The following is a 17,826-nucleotide window of genomic DNA, read 5'->3' on the forward strand; positions in this document are numbered from 1 at the left end:
GCAATGGAGAGGAAAAAATTGTGGAGATAATATAGGGACAACAGAAGAAAGAGACTTGTTGTCAAAACTCTTAATGAGTAGAAGGATATGCAAGTTCATGGAACACTCTAGTCTAAGGGATGGTTCCGTCCAAAAGAAATTGTACTCGCAAATAGGAATGGAAACGTAAAGGATTTTAATTTTTTGAGAGGGATTTGTCAATCTTTTTTTTCCAACAAGAATGTATGTCAGTGCCTGTGTCTTCAGCTATCAAATTGGACTCAATGATGCCCTGGAAAGGTCTAGTTCATAATTTCCCAAACTTTTTGTTCTATCATGCCCCCTCTTCCACATTTTTTGTTCTCATCGCACTCCAACTCAAGTCAACTCATAGTCATATACTAAAACCCATAGTTTTTACCGCCCCTTGGATCATTCCATCGCCCACTTTTGAAACACTGGTCTAGTTGAAGGTCCAATGTGAACAAAGAACTATTTGGGGTTGCTGGTACTCTGTCTTGCCTCACATACCAGTTTTTCTCGCTTTTGTTCTACCTGAGCACTGCAAGCCTGAATTTTAGAATATCATAATGGTGGTGCAGATAGATTAATCATGTATTATAATATCAAAATATAATCATATATTTCATATATTTCTCGTAATCATTTACAGAATGGAAAAGGCTTCTACTGTTGTAAGATAACTGCTATTTCATATGCTATGTACATACACCGCAAATTTCAGTTGTTTTTTTCATAAATAAAACTACCTCTCCTAATAACGACCACCTCTTAATAGTGGCCACATTTTCACAGTACCAGTAGTGGCCGTTGTTGGGAGATTTGCAAATACAACACCACTACAGGCAAAATGTCCAAAGAGGTGGCTGAGAAAAAGATAACAAACATGTGTCATATATTTCAAAAATACAGCAACCCAATTAAAAATGCAAATACAAACAATATGATATTGCAAACATACAACATAATGCAAATTGATAATGCAAATACAACAATATTATATATGCATGATGAAATACACTCATTGCCATAAAAATTTGCACACCCAGAAGAAGTCGTCAAAATGAAACAAAATTTTACACATGTAAGTACTACATTGATATAAGTAAGTGATTAGAAAATCCAAGAAAAAGGATAATTTATTGCAGAAAAAAGTACAGATGAACAGAAGTTTTAGTACTCTGTTGGACCCCCTCTAGCGCGAATGCACGATGCGATACGAGCGGGCATTGAGGCATACAAGTTCCGTATGACGTCTTGAGACATCTCGTTCCACAGTTACTGTAAATGCGCCTCTAGTTCGACCAACCTCGTAGGGTGTCCAACTTGCTGTCCCAAATGATCCCAGATATGCTCGATTGGTGACAAATCTGGGGATAGAGCAGGCCAGGGATGGGTGGTAATGTGGCGGAGGCAGTCTTGTGACATCCTTGCTGTGTGTGGCCTAGCATTGTCTTGTTGAAAAATGGATCCTGGGAGCCCTGCCATGAATGGCAACACATGTGGCTGAAGGATGTTATGGACGTACCGCAGGGCTGTCATTGTGCCATGGATCAATATTAGGGGTGACCGTGTATCGTAAGCAATAGCACCCCATACCATGACACCAGCTGTGGGAGCGGTGTGTCGCTGTAAAGCGAAGGCAGGATTGAAGCATTCACCACGGGGCCTCCACACGCGAACACGATTGTCATCACTGCTCAAGTTGAATCTCGATTCGTCGGTGAAGACGACCTGGTTCCATTCCGTTGCAGTCCAATCCCGTCGTGCTCGACACCACTCCAAACGGAGGCGTTGGTGGGTTGGTGTCATTGGCAGCACATGTAATGGGCGCCGCGATACCAGATGTCCTTCAGCCAGGCGCCTTGCGATGGTTTGGGAAGACAAAGGGGCCCATAGTGAAGCTGCTGCCTGTGTCTGGATAGCGGTCAATGAGGCAGTTGGCTCTACGCGTGCGTTTCGGATGATGTGACGGTCTTCTCGATGATTGGTCTGTCGAGGGCGTCCTGAACCTGGTCGCCATGTAAATGACGTCTCTTCTGTCCACTGGTCCCAACACCTCCTCACAGTAAAATCAGAATGGCCTAGTTGACGAGCTACTCGCCGAGCTGACCACCCAGCTTCCATCATCCCGATGATTCTTCCCCTATACGGCATGTCTACCTCAGCGCAAATTTTTATGGCAATGAGTGTATTATACAATGCCCATAAAGAATACTTATGGTTGCTATTCCAACACAATTGACATGTTTAAAAAGAAATAAGATAAACATGTTGAGGTAAATGGAGAAGCTATCTATACTTAGAACTAGACGTTCTAAGTATAGATAGCTTCTCCATTTACCTCAACATGTTAATCTTATTTCTTTTTAAACATGTCAATTGTGTTGGAATAGCTTATCCCAGAGATAATAAATTCTATTTATTAACAACCCTATTAGATAAAAATTCCCTGTGACACACTATAACCTAGAATTGTCCCTTACCAATTGATACCAGTGTCTCCTTATAAAAGCAGCCGATTGACAGTGTACTAATAATTCATGGTCCATCCTATCTATTCCGTTGAAAATTTCGAAAACTTCGATCATATCTCCCCAACACCTGCGTTCATCCAATGTAAACATATGCAAAAAATGAAGTCTCTCAGCAACTCAAGCTGTGTGTGCCAACAAGGACACAGGTATAGCTCTTTTCTGCACCCCTAAAAACCAAGTCTATGTTCCTCTGTAGGTATGGCCTCCAAAACCTTACAGTACTATGGATGCCTCGGAACTATGCCAGGATGAACTACGCCTCGGGAAAGTGGAAGAATGATTTTAGGAGAAGGCAAAGAGAACTTTTTGAAAATGAAACCGAGCATTCTATTCAATTTTTCAACCACAGCTGAACAATGTTCAGAAAACCCAAGCTGCTGAACCAGACGTGCACCTTGTCCATATTCATTTGCGGAACTTCTAACGAATTGGTACATGTTGGAATGTGTATGTGTAGTGAGCCTGACGTGAAGTTTGTTTCTGTGTAATGCTTGTTATATATAAGTACACAAGCTCAAACTCGTGTGGCAATAAGAACATGCGTAGCTCTTCTCTGCACCCTTTCAACCAATTCAACCAAGTCTATGTCTCTCTGTAGTTGTGGTCTCCAAAACCTTACAGCATACTCCAGTCCAGGATGAACTAAGCCTCGGAGAAGAGAAGAATGACTTTAGGAGAACGAGAAAATACCTTTTTGAAAAATTCTATTTGTTTTTTTTTGACCACCGCTGAACAATGTTCAGAAAACCTAAGCCGCTCGTCAATGAGAATTCCCAAATCGGTGACCCTAGTTATATCCGGGATAGTGACACCATTCAACTCGTAAGAGAAACGTGGGTTGTTTGAACCAAAATGTCATGCTCCATTCATTTTCCCCCATGCTGCAATCCTGTTTAAGTTGGTCTGGAGCAACTCTCTATCATTTTGATTCCAGATTACCTCTATTAGCTTCACATCATCTGCGAATTTGCTAGCAATCCTATTGATACCCTGATCGAGTTTATCTATAAAAAGTGAAAAAGGTATGGGGCCAAGGACATTTCCTTGAGGAACTCCGCTAGTGATGCCTGTCCAACCAGAGAATTCCCCGTTCACCATAACTCGTTGTGTCCTTTCTCTTAACCACGATTCTATAAAATTCAACAAGTTGACCCCCCCCCCCCCCATCCCAATCTCGTGTAAATGCTTCAAGAGTTTACCATGTTGGACCCGATCGAATGCGTTCTGGAAATCAATGTAAACAACATCCACATTTTTGCCCTTACCCAACGCCTTCATCACATGATCATAGAAGCAAAGGAGGTTAGTCACACACGACTTCCTCTTCTTCAATCCATGCTTATTATCCGACAATACATTATTCTCATCTATCCATTTCACAAAGTGCCTTTGGATAATAATTTCCAAAATTTTCGAGAGGGAGCTCGTCAAACTCACTGGATGATAATTGGACACAGCTCCTCTACTACCCTTAAATATCAGAACAACATTAGGAAGTTTCCAATCCCTTGGGATGATACCCTCAGCAACACTTCTCCCATAGATCTGTGCGACTGGCCCCAACAATTCATTAGCACATTCTCCGAGGACCCAGGGATATATATCATCTGGTCCTGGTGCATTTGCTTGCACATACATTTTTTAGAAGTTTTAGGACCTCCATGTCTTCCACTTGAATATTATTGAGGATTTTAGTACCATGCAATACCTGTATATTGAATATCATTGTCTCCATTGAAAACCGATGCAAAAAAGTCATTGATCAACTACATTGCTCTATTACCTAGACCCTCCTATTGAGAGGGGGCCAACTGTCCCCTTACATTCATTATTGACGTATCCAAAAAAGGATTTTGGGTCAAAGCCAGTGTTATCTGCCAACCTAGATTGAACTTTTTTTACTATACCTTATCGCTTTCTTCAACGCTCTTCTTTTATCAGTAAACAATGATAGGTCACCTCATCCACTTTTATACTCTCTGAATGCTCTTTTCTTTTCAAGATAATGGTTACTCTCACCATCTGTGAACCATAGAGGGTGCGATGTACAAACACGGCTTTTTCAAACAAAGTGTATAATCTCATACAAAACACAGGACAGCTTCATACTAAACTTTCCCATTGACTTAGCATCCATACTGATTCCAAGTGGTCTTTGAAAATTTCCACTAACCTTCCTCTCAAAACATCAAAGTTAGTTCTCCGAAAACAAGGAACCAGTCTTTTGGTATCAACTTTATCCGAAGAAAAGTTACAGTGAAAACTGATGACACGATGATCACTGGAAGAAAACTCATTCCCCACTGAAATATGTTCAATAGGATCCTTGGAACTAGTAAGAACTAAATCCAAAATAGCAGTACCTTTAGTGGCTTATGATACATGCTGATACAAAAAATTTTTAAGCACCAACTTAAAGTCTTTTTCATACTGATCTTTAGCTGAAAGGTTCTCCCAATCAATACTCGGGTAATTGAAATCCCCAAGTATGATAACCCTATTATGCTTACATATGTAAGAAATTCCATCATGAAATTTGGCGATGTAGTTTGGATTTGTATTTGGTGGATTGCAACAAACCCCAACAATAAGTTTATTATGTCTTTTGTTTTCAAGCTCAACCCACATAGTTTCAATATCACTTCTCCGCATGTTACACTCCAACATGATTTCACATATATAAACACTCCACCCCCTTTCCTATCAGATCTATTTCTCAAAAAAGTATAGTCCTCCTACCACGAGATGAGATTTGGCTACGGCACGTCATGTCACGTCAAACGATTCTATTCTATCCTAGAAGGACATGCCAATCGTGAAAGCTCAGTCACTGATGAACTTTTCTCGATGTGCAATCATTTTACCAAAAAAAAATTGAATAAAATCATCTGACGTGACATGATGCAGCGAAAATTCATCTCGTCGTCGGAGGACTATATCATATCCTGAGATGTGTAAGAAAAATTCATCCCCATCGTTTGCCCAAGATTCTGTAATGGCTATAAGATCCAGGCCCTCCACAACTATCATACTTTCTAAAAAAAATCTTTCTTATTACCCAAGCTCTTGGCATTAATTAGCATACATTTTAATTTTCCAGTGATTTAGTGTTAATCAAGAAGCCATCCAAGTCAGAGGTGGGTAATTCCCCGTCAGTACTGTTGTGATTATAATTAACTAACCTGCATTCCAGACTACGTAGTCTGGGAGTAAAAACCTGATCTAAGCCTATCGTAAACCTCCCAGACCCTCCCTATTTAGATGGATCCCATTCCAACAAAGCCACTTATCAAGAAATGTGGGAAGCTCCAAGAACTTGACCCCAAGTGAGGAGCAAATGTCCTTCAGGCCTAAATTTAATTGGTGGATACTTCTCCTATACCGCCTACTATCCCTTGGCAATACTAGAATTACTGCCAATTCTGAGCCCCCCCTCCCTACGCGATCATAGTAAATCTCGGTACTCCGACAGAGACTCACTAATATTTGCTCCTACCTGATTCGTTCCCACCTAAAGAATTACCCGCAAGGGCAACTTTCAGGAATGAAAAACGTCTCGAACATTGCTAATCTTCCCCCCCCCCCCAGGAAGACAACAGTGCTTGAAACCCCAAAAATCCCTACACACTGTGTTCCCTAACCATAGAATTACTGATGATTAAACCCCTATCACTATCCCCGCTACCATATCCATGACCACCCATTTACCCTCTAAACCAGTGTTTCCCAAAGTGGGCGATGGAATGGTCCAAGGGGGCGATACAACCAACTGACTTAACATAGGATCCTATGGGTTTACTTGAGTTGGGGGGTGATGGAACAAAAAGTTTGGGAGACTATGCTCTAAACCAGTGTTTCCAAAAGTGGGCGATATCGCCCCCTGGTGGGTGATGGAATGGTCCAAGGGGGCGATAGAACCTACTGATTTAACATAGGATCCTATGGGTTTACGTGAGTTGGGGGGGCGATGAGAGGAAAAAATTTCTGATGAAGGGGGCGATGGAACAAAAAGTTTGGGAGACTATGCTCTAAACTATCGTTGTGCGTGGAGATTCTTCACCAATAGGTGTCTCAATGACAAGTGGCTCCATTATAACCGGGCCCTCTAAAACCCTAACTTTTTCCCATAATGCTTCGACCTTGAGTTCCAACTTTGCCCTATCCAAACACCCCTTACAATTGAATCAACTACTATACCCCTAGATCAGGGAAACGTCGCAAGCTCTACTCAACACTAGTCGAGGTCGAGGCTAACACTATTGCTAAAACTAGATAATAATACTTAAAAATAGGAAAATGAGAAACGTTAACAGGAAATTAAAATAACATAAAATACATTACAATGCAAAATATACGTAAAAGATTGTACAAAAAAATTAAGTAAAATAATTACTGTATAGATGAATTTAAATCATCTTGCTTTCCCCCCCCCCCCCCCAGCTTGCCATTGAAGTCTATCTCCACCCCCTATGACTTTTACCCTTTGAATCCCAACAAAGTAAATGTGATGTAATTCATATAATAGAAAATAACAAATTACACCTTTGAAAATATCAACGTAAAATGTGCAAACCATAACATAAAATTTATTTAATACTATTGCATTGTTGTATCCTGCTCTAAGGCTAAAATGTATCAAATGCTTTAAAGTAATAACTGGCAGAACCAACCCATTTATATTTCTGTATTGGTGAAACTGCTGCTCAACTACTTATTACTTAATAGTGCAAGCGCCAAAGGCACTTGAGTATGCAAAATATGAGGACCACATTTTGTCAATTGATATAAGCTCACAGCAGCTCAAATATTAAGCTCTGGATGCTGCCTGTCCATTTTATGGTCAATTTTTTTTTATCCTCTCCTTTTAGGTATCAAAGAAATTCATTGAGCACATGCTATAGAGTCATTAGATATTACATATTAAATAGAGTCATTAGATATTACATATTAAATAGAGTCATTATACAACCTCTGACAATAAAGTTCGGTGAATAGTCCTGTAACATTAACGTAGATGAAATGTTAACGGAAGTTACCTTACTGTCCTTCGAAATAGTCACCTCCCATTACTATGCACTGCTGAGATCTCCTATACATGTCCTGGAAACTTTGCAAGAAGTCTTCTTTTGGGATGGAGTTCAAAAGCCTTGTCACGTTTCGTTGGATGCCAGGAATATCGTCAAATCTTTTTCCTTTCAAAGCGAGTTTGAGTCGTGGGAATAGGAAGAAGTCTGGAGGATTGAGATCTGGCGAGTATGGTGGATGTTCAATTTACACCACCCCCTTTTTTGCCAGGAACTGTTTGACGATATTGGCTGTGTGAGGGCGAGCATTGTCGTGAACAAGAAACCATGAACTTTGTTGTGCATACTAAGGTCGTACCTTGCGTAGATGTTTTATGAAACTGGTCAAAATTTCAATGTACCTTGTAGCATTCATCGTCGTTCCCTCAGGTAGAAGTTCCTTGTGGATAATGCTATGATGGGGGGTTGTCCGAAACACTTTCCCGGCCTTCTCTAAAACGGGTGAATCACTCGTACACACACTTGATGGACAGTGCTTGATCTTCATAAACACGTACCAGCATCGAGTGAGTTTCTTTCGGTGCCTTGCCAAGCTTAAAACAAAACTTTAAATTGATCTTTTGTTCGTTCATTTTCCTGTTCTCAGTTAAGAACTAACGCATTAAACAAGCACTTCGTAAAACAAGTCTTACGGACAAGTCTTAAAACAAGTCAACGGAACACAAACGACGCTCAACTGAACAACGGTGCCGGCAGATGGTCAACACCTGCCGCTACGCATGTGCAGCGTTTTGCTTCGCCAGTGTTGCCAGATCGGCCGTTCTGACTTCATTCACTGAACTTTATTGTCAGAGGTTGTAGATTAATTTAATGATGATAGGTAGTGTTTTTTTTTCCTTATGATAAAATTAGTGGTTCAATTCAGGTACCTCAGGAAATGAAGAACCTTCTAGTTTGAAACATTTTGTTGGATCATCAAATCCTCCACAAATGTACATCTGCCAGTCTTTTATTTGTACATATGTGGGAGCAGTAGTGCAAAGAAATCTAACAAGTCGTAATTTATTTTCAGTGCTTGAAAAGAAAGCTGTTACAATCTGTTGGAATTTTTGTCTAATGTCTTGAAATTAGGATTTTTTTAATAGTTTTACCTTTACTCCGTAAGTTTGACTCCAAAAGTTTTATTGAAATATCATCATATCTATCAAACACTATAGCTATTCTTTTCACATCAGACTTCAAGAATTTATGTGGAACACCTTAGCAAAATTACCAAATGTAATAAACTTTTTTAATTGGATTTGATGGACAAGTGCCATACCATCAACAATATAAATGTTTGGAGTATTTAAAGCTATAATGTCTTGCTGAGAGTTTGTACCATACTCCTGATTGTTTTGAATGTCAAGGGCTAGTTGTGATTTTGGAGATTTTCTGTGGAATACTTCTTTGTCAAAAAGATATTTGCAGTAGTCCAATATTTCATATGATGCTAATATTTTTGTGTCAAATCCGCGCTGAGAAGCCAACATAAATGATTTTTGGAAAATAGTTATGTTTGTTGTATCTTGCAAGTTCTTGTTGGAAGGATTTTTATTTTTGTTGCAAGAGTATCTTTAAATTTGTGAAATATCGGTTTTTTTATAGGATCGGATAGCTTTTTACTTTAAAAAAAAATTGGTAATTTTTTTGTATGCACTTAAGACTCTCCATTTTCTTTAATATTAAGTAAGCATCGCGAACTAGATTCTTCAGCAAATGCACTGGTGTAAATGCTGTGAAGCACGTACTCCCCCATTGTCATTTGTTTTTAGTGATGCGAATCAAGCCTCCAGTCACTGCAAAAGATTGGATCTGTGATTGTTCTAGTGTTCAGTCACAGCCCACTGCATTGAATTTACCCTCAGTTCATTTGATGGACAGCATCCTTCTCTTCATATTATGTATGACTTCCGAAGGTATTTTTAACATATTTTGTAAATAAAGAGTGCCACTCGGCAGATATAATTAATGTGATTCATGGAGGTAAGGTAACATTTGTCTAGTAGTTACTAAAAATGTAAGTCATAATCATTACTTTCTGTCAGCTATAATTGAATTTCTACAAAAAAAAAGAATTTCTACCATTGCACAGTAATTATGTATTAATGTATAATGTATAATGTTATTAATGTATAAATTAACAATTTATACATTTCATTTTCAGTGCTCATGAGGTGTAAGAAATTTGAAAAGTTAGTCAAAAAATCAGAAATTATACGTTTATGTTGGTTATGTTTGTTGATCTCTCAAATGTGAAAATGATCTTTATCGACTGTAACCTCCCTTATCTCTTGAAGACAGATATTTAACTGCTGTATTTGTTAAACATTATATTTTTATGTGCTGAGGAGACATCACATGCCCACTGACTCTTAAGCACACTGAATGGCTAGGCGCGCATGCTCACAATAGGAAGCGGGGAGGGGATTTAAATGGACCATTCCAGCTGCCAGCCACACAATTTTCTTCATTATTTATGGTGTCAGGATTAAGAATCTGAGCATAGTTGCCAGTCCTCATATTTTGCAAACTCAGCCTATGGCACCTGCACTATAATAATTTAAATTTTTATGTTAATATATATCATAATATTTTTGATAAATAATTTTCATTTTTATTTCATTTTACAACCTATTATTAATTTCATCATAAGGAAAAACTACCTAGCGTCATTAAATTAATCTTTAAAATGACTAGCATGTTCTCAATGGATTTCTTTGATACCTAAACGGGGGGGGGGGGGGAGAATTCTACCATAAAATGGACCTGCAACATCCAAATATCCAGAATATTAATATTTGAGCTGTTGCAAGCTTATATCAATTGACAAAATGCAGTCCTCATATTTTGCATACCCAACTCCTTTCAGCTCCAGTCTATAACCACGAATGCACCTAGTTCCTTAAATAAAGATTTCTCTACGGAACTTTTAACAAATGTTTTCAGAAGAATGTTTGTGAAGTACATATCGAACTGAAAGAGGTATGTGATGGATGGAAAAAGGAAAGGAAGATTCTCATATATATATATATATAAAGTGAGCATATGCTGATAACACTGCTAAAAAAAAAAATTAATGTTTTGGGAAATCTCACTGTTTACATTTCACTATGGGATGTTATAATTATGATATGTGAAATAAAATAAAAAATAAGGAAAAAAAAAAGAGAAATAGGCACTGTCATTGTTGATAAAGCTGCCATTGACTCGCTGGCATCGCTTTTATCCTTCATCTCATGAATCATGCGATCTAGTGGTTAAAACCAATTCCATCTAACAGCCTCAGTCTTGTACGTGGCAAAGTTCATATTGATCCGTTGTTGCTGATTTTTTTTTATTTGTTTAATTAGTGACTTTGAACATTTTACATAAATTTTGTGGTCCGAATGTGAAGTAATACCCTGCTCCTGTATAAATTCGCTGGACAACTTTTGCTATATATGCAGATTTTTGGTCCCAGGAAGCTGCAATTAATTTCTGCAGGGAAAAAGTATATGTACTGTACTTGGGGTTTTCCATCAGAGACCAGAATAAATAAGGGGTCCCCACATTTGTTGTATGACTTGTTCATCTACCCTGAATATTGAATGCTTGGGAAAAAGTTTCCATGCATTTTGGTGTGGTCGTTTGACGTGAACTGACAAACCATAACACTGATTGTTATTTTTGCATAGTACCATGCTTGAAGAAAGGAATTAATACCAGGCAAAAAAGATTGAATACCCTGTGATACCATCTGTCATTCGCCCAGTAGTCCACGGAGAAGGATTGCCAGCCCCCAATCCCCTACTATAACATTTCGACTGATAGTGATATGGAGGATGATCGAAGTGAACTTGATGTGTTAGAAAGTGTTCCAAGCAACAATGATGTAGATCCATCATTTCAACCGACAAGTATCTCCCATATCATACACCGAATCACACAATGTGAACTTCATTACCTGATTAAGGATTTAGAACTGCCAAAGAATAAAGCTGATCTCTTCGCATCCAGATTGCAGCAGTGGAACCTCCTGGTGGATATAGTTAGAGTATTTACACTTCGCAATCGTCAAAAAGAACTGTCAAAATTTTTCAGCAGTGATGATGACTTGGTATTTTGCAATAATGTTGAAGGTTTGATGCTGAAACTGAACATTCTGTACAAAGCAGACGATTGGCGACTGTTTATAGATGCATGAAAAACAAGCCTGAAGGCTGTGCTATTGCATAATAGTAATGAAATATCATAATCCCTGTTGCTTATGCAGCCCTAGGTTAGGCTCAAACATATCCCATGTGTCGACGCCTTCTGAATCTTATAAATTACAATCAGCATAAGTGGTTAGTATGTGGTGATTTTAAAATGATAGCAATTGTGTTGCTATCATTGCTATCCTTGCTTATTCTACAAGGTAGGTACACAGAGTACTGTTGCTATATATGTCCGGGGATTGGCCACACGAGGCATGCCCTTTACAAATAGCTTTGTTACCTGGCACTAAAAACGTTCCAAACAAACCTCTAGTGAATTCTAGCAACATTGTCCTACCACCCTTGCACATAAAACTGGGACTCATGAAGGTATTTGAGAAGGCAGTTAACAAGAATGAATGTTCATTTGAATACTTACGCCAAATGTTTCCACGTCTAAGTACAGAAAAGGTAAAATAGGGAGTATTTATAGGTTCCCAGATACGCAAATTTTTGCAAGACACACAGTTTGAATTCTATCTTAGTCCTGATGAGCTACATGCCTGGCATTGTTTCCGGAATGCTAGTACACAATTTTTGGGCAACCTTCATGCTGAAAATTACAAAGACATAGTGGGAGAACTTATATGTGTCGTTGAGAAAATTGGATGCAACATATCACTAAGAATGCACTTCTTGCATTCACATCTTCCCCACAAATTGTGGCAATTTCAGTGATGAAAAAGGAAAGCTATTCCAGCAGGACATTTCTGCAATGGAACAGTATTACAAAGGAATGTGGTCAGTTTCAATGTTAGCAAATTTTTGCTGGATGATCCAGAGAGATGCACCAGACATTCCCCCGGCAAAAAGACGGTGTATATAAAAAGGAAAGTTTGTTAACTGTTATTCATACTTTTGTATTCCCCTTAGCATTATATGTAAAATGTAAACAGTGAAATTACTCAGAAACCTGAGCCAAGGGGCAATTTTAAGCATGATTTTTGTGTTCAGCGACCCGAGATCTATTAAGGACAGACATTTTCACCTGTTTAAAATGTTCACTGTTGAACAGTGTAATTCAACTCAGTCAAATGAATTCTAATGTGTGCATCATTTGGAAAGACAGGAAAATTATCAATGCTTTTCTCAAGAGTTGATCAAAACTCAAAATTTTGGATGCACATGTTGGAGAAAGGGGTTTTTAGACAACAGTGGAAACAAAGCTTCCTTAATTTTTTGAATTTTTTAGTCATGTGAAATAACTTCATGCATAGCATTTTAATCATTTGATCATTTTTGTCACACCACTGTCATTTTCTGCACACAAGGGCTAATTAGACCGGGACCTACAATTTAATGCCGATTCTGAATGGCAGGCTTGTTGTTTTCTATACTCATTGAGAGGTTGGTGTGCTAACACTGCGAGAAGGGACTCCCTGTGGTAGCAATTTTTTCTGCGGTCACGTCACTGTTTTTTTTTTTTGTTGTACCCCTGTGTCAGGAAAGTTTGGAAGGACAAACTGGGTATCAAACTCACGACACCTCTAAACATCCTTTGGTACTTTAGGCGAGCATAGCATTTTATATCCGATGATTTTTTCATACTGAAAAGGTCTTAAAATGGTCTTGATGATGTTCGAGTTAATGTTGATGTAATGGTTGTAATAAAAACAAAAAAATTTCATGGTTTCTTTAATGCCATTGTTTTTCTGTGTATACAATTTTATTCTATATAAGTGATATTTATAATTTTATATATTCATAAATTGTTAAAATTTATCATTCCATAATATTCTCCAGCTACCATATTCCAGAAATTCGAGTGAAGTCAGTTTCTCCATTGCTGTGTGGAAAGGTAAAGTATCAGTATCAATTCAAACACAGTGATTTAATCATGTAATTATTTTAGAGAAGTTTGGAATGAGAACCCTTTTTCAGTACCATATTATGAAAAAGTTAAATAATTATCATGGAAATTTTTTGGTAGGTCATTTTAGCTTTAATTAAAGCTTAAAAACAAATATTTTTTTCAAAGAATTATGTAGCAGAATGATTTAATTAACATTATTTTTTTTAAAGGTTCATCAGCACTAAACACTTACAATAAAAATAAAAAATACCAATTTAAATATGTTGAATAATAATGAATAATTTAACGACAAAGAACATCATGATTTATTTTATACATTTATTAGAAAACATTTTGTGAAAACAGTGTTTAAGTGCAATACAGTGAACATTTTTACAGGGGCAAAGCATCTAACCTAATTAGGATGCAGTATTTACAAAAAACTAATTCCACATGTGTGCTATTATCTAGTAATCGTAAAGTTGTTATACAGCCTTTATCCTTTATACTTAAAAATACCAACAGCCAACAATGTATGTAAGGAATGTAACAGGGTTTAAAAAATTGGTACTTTAAAGCACTGCTAGTGTTAAAACTTTACATTAAGATTTATATTTTTTGTCTTTAACTGATTTTTCGTACAGATTCTTTTCAATATCATTATTTGAAGTGAGATTTTTCTGCCAATGTTTGTGTATGATTATAGTCAAAAGAGACACATGCTTCACCCAGTTTATTTTTTCAGCATTACTTGTTTTTTCAAACACTCCAAATTTAACTTCTAATTGTTATTTTCATGTTGGTTGACTCATGACATCAATGAACATATACGTGGCAAAAAAAGCAAAGCATCACTGTTGTATTTCAATATAGATGACAGTATGACATCTGTTGTAATCGCAGTGAACACAACTGTTCTAAAAGCATCCAATCACTGTTCTGTAGAAAAATTATGCTAATTCAAAAGCATGTTCAGACCTGCCAACTTTCCAGATTTAGGCGGGAGACTCCAGATTTTTTATCCTTTCTCCCGCTCTCCGGATTTTTGCAGAAAATTAGATTTTATGCGAGCTTTCACATAGTCGTGATGTCAATGACTGCCGTCATCGTTAGGGAAACACCCATAGAGGATGGTCATTCCCATCGAGCAGCCGTAAAAAAGTCTTGGTGACCGCATTTAAGCAACTGGCAAAGACGTGACTTTGTTTATGTAGCGTTTATCGGCAATCATTTATCATGGGCATGACCTTGGTTGCCGAAATTCCTGTATAATCGTTATTGTATTCCATTAACAGCCGTGCGGTAAACACAAGTTTTTTCATCAGCAGCTTTGCATTTTGAAGTTTTTAATTGTTTCCTTCGATTAATATGTCTTCAGAAAGAAAATATAAAACTTTAAGCTATATAAAGCTTTTAAGAGTTCATATACCCAAGATACTGAATACCAAGATACAATACCAATCACTGATAGCATCCACGAAAGTAAACACTTATGTTTTATGAGCAGTATATGTAGATGTGATTTCTCTATTCTGCAGGGAAAAACTGACATGAAATTATATTCTGCTTCGGGGGAGGGGGGGGGGAATGGAACTTTTTCTTAATTATGAATGACATGAATGTCGCTCTCCACTTGTTAATACAAGATATACAGAAGACTGGATGTTGTGAAGATATTTAGTATTTGAGATGTTAATTTTTTAAGGAAGGAAAAAACTCATCTCTGCCTCTACCGGGAGTCGAACCCGGGCCCCTCGATTGCCGGACGAGTGCTCTGACCACTAAGCTACAGAGGAGATAGAGATTTTCCTTCACTAGAGCGTATATATGCCGAACGGAACCATGCAATGGACGGTGAAACCGATCAGCTAATAGCTCATGGACGACGAGCCACCAGAGGGCTATATATATGACATGAATGTCGCTCTCCACTTGTTAATACAAGATATACAGAAGACTGGATGTTGTGAAGATATTTAGTATTTGAGATGTTAATTTTTTAAGGAAGGAAAAAACTCATCTCTGCCTCTACCGGGAGTCGAACCCGGGTCCCTCGATTGCCGGACGAGTGCTCTGACCACTAAGCTACTGAGGAGATAGAGATTTTCCTTCGCTAGAGAGTGTATATGCCGAACGGAACCATGCAATGGACGGTGAAACCGATCAGCTAATAGCTCATGGACGACGAGCCACCAGAGGGCTATATATATGACCTTCCTTAAAAAATTAACATCTCAAATACTAAATATCTTCACAACATCCAGTCTTCTGTATATCTTGTATTTTTCTTAATTGATTTAAAAAATAATAATTTTTGATTGAGTCTGTGAGTTCCGGGGGGGGGGGGGGGGTACCTCCCTTCGGGAGAATTTCTGGATTCCAAAAGTTGGCACGTCTGCATGTTGAATGATGACGAGCAAAATTTCTAGAGATTGGTGGTGTTTTTCTAAGCTAATTGCACAATGAAAACTTTAAATGAAATAAATCGTCATAAAATCGATAAAAAAATTACATAAGCCTATGTTCTCTGTATATCATTCACTTTCTAATGAATTTTCGAAATTCTTCATAAGATATCTAAAATTTTTCATTCATGCTGTATTAAATTTAATTACAAACTGCAAAACTTATAAATTTATAACTTTAAACTTATTTTGTAAAAATTTGCAACAATGTATCAGTAATGTTTCTATGCATATATAAAACTGTTAAATAAGATAATTTCAAGACCTTGCTTATGCACTTGTAGAATTCCCAATGTATTAAGAAAATGCACTATATGTTTGTTATACATAATCTTTCCATTTCAGGAATGTAAATTTGAGTTAACTCTGTGCAATCCTACTCCTCATATGGCACACATCACATTCCTACCTTATAAAAGGAGTAAAGATGAGAGTTTTGCTGATGTAAGTTTTGTTTTAACATTTGTTACAAGTTGTGTTAAAGAGGGTAAGTTTAGAAATCCACTGACAAACATTTAGGATTAATCGTATACGTCACAACAAATAACTTTAGCAATTGAACTGTGGGTCCCAAGACCATTATTTAGTAGGAAACGACATTGGCAATGGAAGAACTGCCAAGCAAGCAACACCATATCTGGGGTGGTGGATCGGCCATAGTGGACCTGTAGCATGAACTGGCATGCTCCCTGGACATGTATTCACTTGACTACTTCATCTTTGGCAACCTGAAATCGTCTACGACACACCAATGGACCCAGTGGAGGAACTTGTTCCTGCTGACAAGATTAAATACAGGTCTCTGTGAACGGGACCCTGTGCCAGTGTCAGTTGTGCAACAGTACCCTCAGGTGCCACTTTGAGCAGGTACTTTGAGTGCTTGCATAGCTTTTTACATTAGCATGTTGTATTCTCTCTGATATCCGCAACCTGCTGATGTTTCTGTACAAATTTTTCCAATCAAATAAATGTGTTTTGCCCCCAAGGTTCCCTTGCAAAAATGATCGTTATTTGTGCAAAATGCAGGGGTGGGAACTCTGTTAGGCCAAAATTAACATCTTGCTCCATCCTGCTCCAATAGTGTATTTTCATATTTTTCTGTTCCAAATAGCGAATTTTGCTTCGGTATGCCCGGAATTTCGAAAAGCACGGCAAAAAATTTTTGTTCCTGCTTTCCGCGAAACGATTCTTTTCGAGAAGAGCATGTTTTATTCCACTGTACTTAAACTATCACCTTATTTAAACTATCCGGCTTTCCATCGCGAGACCCCGATAATATCCGTGATCTTGCAATTGAACATGTCTGCTGAATTACGAATGCTAAGTTAGAAACTTTGCAGAATAACGAGCGTTAAATTGCCAATGTTGCCGAATAACAAGTGTTAAATTGCCAATGTTGCCGAATAACAAGTGTTAAATTGCCAAATACCGAGTCAGATCGCCAGTCTTGCCAAATAATGAGTGCTGAATTGCCAAACATCGTGTTGATTGTTCCGAAATTCTCTCCCATTTTTCAACAATTTGTTTCAGAGTATAAAAAAATTGAAAACTTATAGAAAATTTTTAGCTCATTTGAAGTGCTGCTGCTCCAGACAGTAAATAGTGCCCTCAGTAAGCAAAAAGTGTGACCATCTTAAATAGACTAGTGTGGAAAAGTTTATGAGACAGCCGCTCTTTCATACAAGGTGTCAAAAGCCTGAAACACCAATTTTGCTGCTCTAAAATGGACTT

At 37.8% G+C, this 17,826-nt stretch overlaps 1 protein-coding gene and 1 non-coding gene across 3 annotated transcripts in view; one reads left to right on the forward strand and one right to left on the reverse strand.

Annotated features, from left to right (window-relative positions):
- DCTN4-p62 (dynactin subunit 4) overlaps positions 1-17,826 on the forward strand; it is a 124,573-nt gene that overhangs the window by 76,937 nt on the left and 29,810 nt on the right. For both annotated transcript variants that reach the window (XM_089237925.1, XM_089237926.1), the window contains exons 10-11: positions 13,582-13,636; positions 16,441-16,539. In XM_089237925.1, coding sequence (XP_089094051.1) covers positions 13,582-13,636; positions 16,441-16,539 — 154 coding nt within the window. The remainder of the gene's footprint in view (positions 1-13,581; positions 13,637-16,440; positions 16,540-17,826) is intronic.
- Positions 15,355-15,426, reverse strand: TRNAA-GGC (transfer RNA alanine (anticodon GGC)). Its single transcript has one exon. It is a non-coding gene; the product is annotated as a tRNA-Ala (tRNA).

The sequence above is a fragment of the Pholcus phalangioides genome, unplaced genomic scaffold (genome assembly GCF_987345545.1).
Source record: "Pholcus phalangioides strain wild (caught in Gottingen) unplaced genomic scaffold, Ppha-v1.0 ptg000010l_1, whole genome shotgun sequence".
Classification (NCBI taxonomy): Eukaryota; Metazoa; Arthropoda; class Arachnida; order Araneae; family Pholcidae; genus Pholcus; species Pholcus phalangioides.